The 4,319-nt window shown below is 39.6% G+C and overlaps 1 protein-coding gene across 2 annotated transcripts in view; it reads right to left on the reverse strand.

Moving 5' to 3' along the window:
- Positions 1 to 1,888: 1,888 nt before the first annotated feature.
- Positions 1,889 to 4,319, reverse strand: part of sap30bp (SAP30 binding protein) — a 30,158-nt gene continuing 27,727 nt past the window's right edge. The window contains exon 10 of one of the 2 annotated variants that reach the window (XM_014029609.1): positions 1,889 to 2,297. In XM_014029609.1, the coding sequence (XP_013885063.1) occupies positions 2,119 to 2,297 (179 nt within the window). In that variant the 3' untranslated portion in view covers positions 1,889 to 2,118. Of the gene's footprint in view, positions 2,301 to 4,319 lie in introns of both variants that reach the window. The other variant, XM_014029608.1, reaches the window with a different exon arrangement.

Below are 4,319 nucleotides of genomic sequence, written 5' to 3' on the forward strand. Positions count from 1 at the left end.
TGACCATCAGTGTGTGACCATCAGTGTGTGACCATCAGTGTGTGACCATCAGTGTGTGACCATCAATGTGTGACCTTACTCACAGGGTTCTGCAGCAGCAGCAGCTGACTGCCTGTAATCACACACCTGACTGCAGCTGTTCCTGCCACATGTGGCACAACCGGTAGGTTTAGGGCTAATTACTTTTTTATATAGGGCCACATACTGTAGGTATGACTGGCTTTTTTTTCTTAATAAAATGAAGTAATTAAAAACTGAGTTTTGTTGTTTTTATCGTTGTCTGATAATATAATTTGTGGTTTCTGACAGCTGCCTTCGACACAGTGGACCATCAGATACCTCTGTCTCACCTACAGAACTGGGTGGGCTTTAAGGGTTCTGCTCTACAGTGGTTTGGATCCTATMTATCAGAGAGGAGCTTTTGTGAGYGTGTCGGTGCAGTTCAGTCCTCTGTAGCGCCTCTCACATGTGGAGTACCTCAGGGCTCTATACTTGGCCCTCTTCTTTTTTCCATTTATTTACTCCCACTAGGATCTATTCTCTGGAAACGGTGTCCCATTCCATTTTTATGCTGATGATACCCAAATTTATTTTCCAGTGAAACAGGAAAATCAATATTCTGTGAACCAACTCCTGGAACGTCTGGCAGAAGTCAGAGCATGGATGTCACTGATTTCTTATATTTTAATGAACAAAAGACAGACGTTGTGTTGTTTCAGTCCAGTGACAGCTCTAAAGTCCAACTTGATCTTGGTCCTTTAGCACAACATCTGACCCAGACAGGAACTAASCTGGGTGTTAAACTGGACACTGATTTTAAACTAGATGTTCAGATTAAATCTGTGATCAAGTCCAGCTTTTATCACCTGAGACAACTGGCCGAGGTCAAGCCATTTCTTTCWCMTCATCATTTTCAGATCTTGATCCATGCTTTTATCACAACTCGCTTAGACTTCTGCACTTTATGTCGGGCTGAGCCAGTCGTTACTGACTGGACTTCAGCTGGTTCAGAACGCTGCCGCTCACCTTTTAACTGGTACCAGAACACAAGACCACATCACTCCTGTTTTACAATCACTACAGTGGCTCCCAGTTCACTTCCAGATTACTTTTAAAGTTTTACTGTTTGCTTTTAAATGTCTTCATGGTCTTGCCCCAATGTTTCTATGTGCCCTGCTCCAACCTGACACTGCCTCTCGTGCCCTCAGGTCAGCACATCACTTCCTGTTGGTCATCCAAATGTAAGAGGAGGCTGAGAGGTGATCGAGCATTTTCAGTCGCTGCACCTGAACTGTGATATGAGCTGCCTTACAGACAGGCCGACTCACTTCCTGTTTTTAAATCTGCTCTTAACACATTTTTACTTCTTGGCTTTTAACTCAGTTTGAGATGTTGGTTTTAATGTTTTTGTTTTTAGATACTGGCTCATTTTACTTAGTTTATTGTTTTATGTGTTTTTAATCATGTACAGCACTTTGGCCAACGGGGTTGTTTTAAAGCTCTTTACAAATAAAGTTGTATTATTGTATTGTACAATTTGTTTAAGGATGTGAAACATTTAAATGTGACAAAAAAGCAGAAATGGAAGAAAACGAGTGAATAATTTTTGTACATCTGTATTTGTTGTAAAAACACAATAACAAAACAAAAAAGTGATGAAATTAAGATGTCCTGATGCATCTCAGTAATCCAGGTAAAAAATCAAAGGAAAAAAAAATAGTATAGGTCCTCTGGACGGGTTCTTCTTTAATGAAACGTTTCGTCTCTCHTCCAAGAGACTTCTTCAGTCTGAGAGTTTCAGGCTAAATTCAGGCTTTTAGGGCTTAAAAGCCTGAATTTAGCCTGAAACTCTCAGACTGAAGAAGTCTCTTGGAGGAGAGACGAAACGTTTCATTAAAGAAGAACCCGTCCAGAGGACCTATACTATTTTTTTTCCTATGAAATTAAGATTTTTAACAAAATATCCTTTAGGCTTTTTAAAGCCACAGTCCAGATCCAAACAGAGACAGAAGTGAGTGTTGTGATGTGTCCATGTGTAGCAGATCCAGTTTGTGTGGAGGCTCACAGAGTGAACATGGAGGGTCCAACAGTTTGTCCTCTGCAGGTCTTCATCACACTTCACTGCTTGGCTTTCTTCAGGATGGTGCCCACTGCAGAGATGACGGTGGTCTTGGTCCCGCTGGCTGTTGTTGTGACAGAGACGACAGCTGGAAGTGTTGCTGAGGTGGTGATGAGGGTGGGCTGGGCCAGAGTCACAGGGATCGCTGAGTCCCACTTGCTTTTCCTCTTCTGAGCGTCTGCTGACGACAGACAGAGCGGAGACGTCATGAGTGCAGCACTGAACACCAGCAGAGACACATGGTAGAGGCTCTTCCACTTATCAGGATGTCAGGATGAGAGAAGAAACAAAACTGAAGCACACCCATAAAAAAACAAAGACCCTGGACAAGAAAAAACCATAACACTCAGAAAAAGTTGAGACATTGTGTAAATTAAGATTAAAAACAGAAAGCAATGATTTGCTAATTTCATTTAATTAATTTCCATTAACAATGGAACACTGTGAACATGTAAAATGTCTCAGAAATTGTTGTAAATAATCAGTAATTTATATTTTATGACAGCAGCAGGTCTTAAAAAGATTACAACAGGACAATAAAGGCTGTAAAAGATGAATATTTGGCAACTAATTTAACTTGTTTATTTGGTAACAGGTCAGTCAGAGGACTGGGTATAAACAGGGCTTTTATTAGAGAAGTAAAGATGGGCAGAGGTTCATCAGTGCCCAAAAACCTGTCTAAAAACAGTGGGACAATCCTAAAATAACACTGGGAAGGCTGTAAAAACCACAGCATCTACAGGTTAGACCAGTGGTTCCCAAACTTTTCAGCTTTTGACCCACAAAATAACAGCAGAGACCTGTGCCCCCAACTGTTTTTGTATGATAAACATTTGTATCAGGTCAACTAAACATGGGCATAGTAACAATATTTTTATACTACATTTATCCATTTTAAATACACCAAACTCACTCCTTTGTAACAACTAAGACAAAAATGTCATTAATTTAGAAAATCTTTTCAGGACCCCACCTTGATGTTTCGGGACCCCACTTTGGGTCCCGACCCCAACTTTGGGAAACACTGGGTTAGAATATCATAACAAATGAAGCATTTGGAGAAATGTCTGCACTCACAGGACAAGACTGGAAGTTAATATTAAGCTGTGATGTTCAGGCCCAGAGGCAGCGCTGCATTAAAAACTGCTCTGGTTCTGTTCACATCACTGCAGGGACTCAGGGAGACTTACACAAATCACTACATGTGTTTCCTTTCACCAGGAACATATGAAAATTAGAATTTAAAACATAAATTTGCTCAAAGGAAACACGTCCTTTTAAGAAAACAACTTACATTTYTTCAACAAAATGTTTTTGCACTAGGATGAGGTGGGTTTTCAGCCGTATCCAAATGTTTTTCACAAAACTGCAATGGAAACACTTTTTTCTCATCACAGGAGTCACGCAGTGTTGTTTTTGGCAGCCATTTTAATTTTAGTCTTAGTCCTTCGAACAAAAATACTTCTTAGTTTTTGTCAGTTTTAGTCATTTATATTTTTAATAGTTTTATTCCAGTTTAGTCGACGAAAACTTTAAAAAATTGTTTAGTTTTAGTCTTAAAAAACAACACATTAGTTTTTACAAATTAATTTGAGTAATTTGTGTTAACGTTTGTGAATTTGTGTAATCTGTGTTACTCTTAAAATGCCCAAAACAAAAACATTCTCACTTTGTGGCTTTATTTCTCAGAATTTGCTAAAGTTCAATGAACATACAGCAATAAAGAGGAACACACATGTTCAACTCCAACTTGTCAGCCAGGACCATGAAGATGCATCTTATTTATAAAAACAGACATCATGCAGTCCTAAACTTAGTAGACTATTAAACTTGTGCAAACAAGTGTTTACATGCACCAGGCTTTTATTCTGAAAAGAAGCACTGACATGCACAGTTGCTAACGCCCCTCGCCAAAAAACAAAAACAAAAACAACAAAAAAATAAACCACAGAGAAGAGTTTTACTTTCATCATGAACGTAAACAAACAGCTGAGCCCTGAACGGACCTGCGACAGSKTTTAATGATGGAGACGGTCCTCCCTGGACCCTGGTTAAGCTACAGGTGACGGACGGACCTTTTTTATTTTATTTATTTATTTTCTTGTGAAGCGGCACAGGCTGTCTGTCTTCCTTCTTTACTGAATGAGAGGAGGAATTGTTGTGTGTGTGTGTGTGTGTGTGTGTGTGTGTGTGTGTGTGT

The sequence above is a fragment of the Austrofundulus limnaeus genome, unplaced genomic scaffold, assembly GCF_001266775.1.
Source record: "Austrofundulus limnaeus strain Quisiro unplaced genomic scaffold, Austrofundulus_limnaeus-1.0 Scaffold926, whole genome shotgun sequence".
In the NCBI taxonomy this organism is placed as follows: Eukaryota; Metazoa; Chordata; class Actinopteri; order Cyprinodontiformes; family Rivulidae; genus Austrofundulus; species Austrofundulus limnaeus.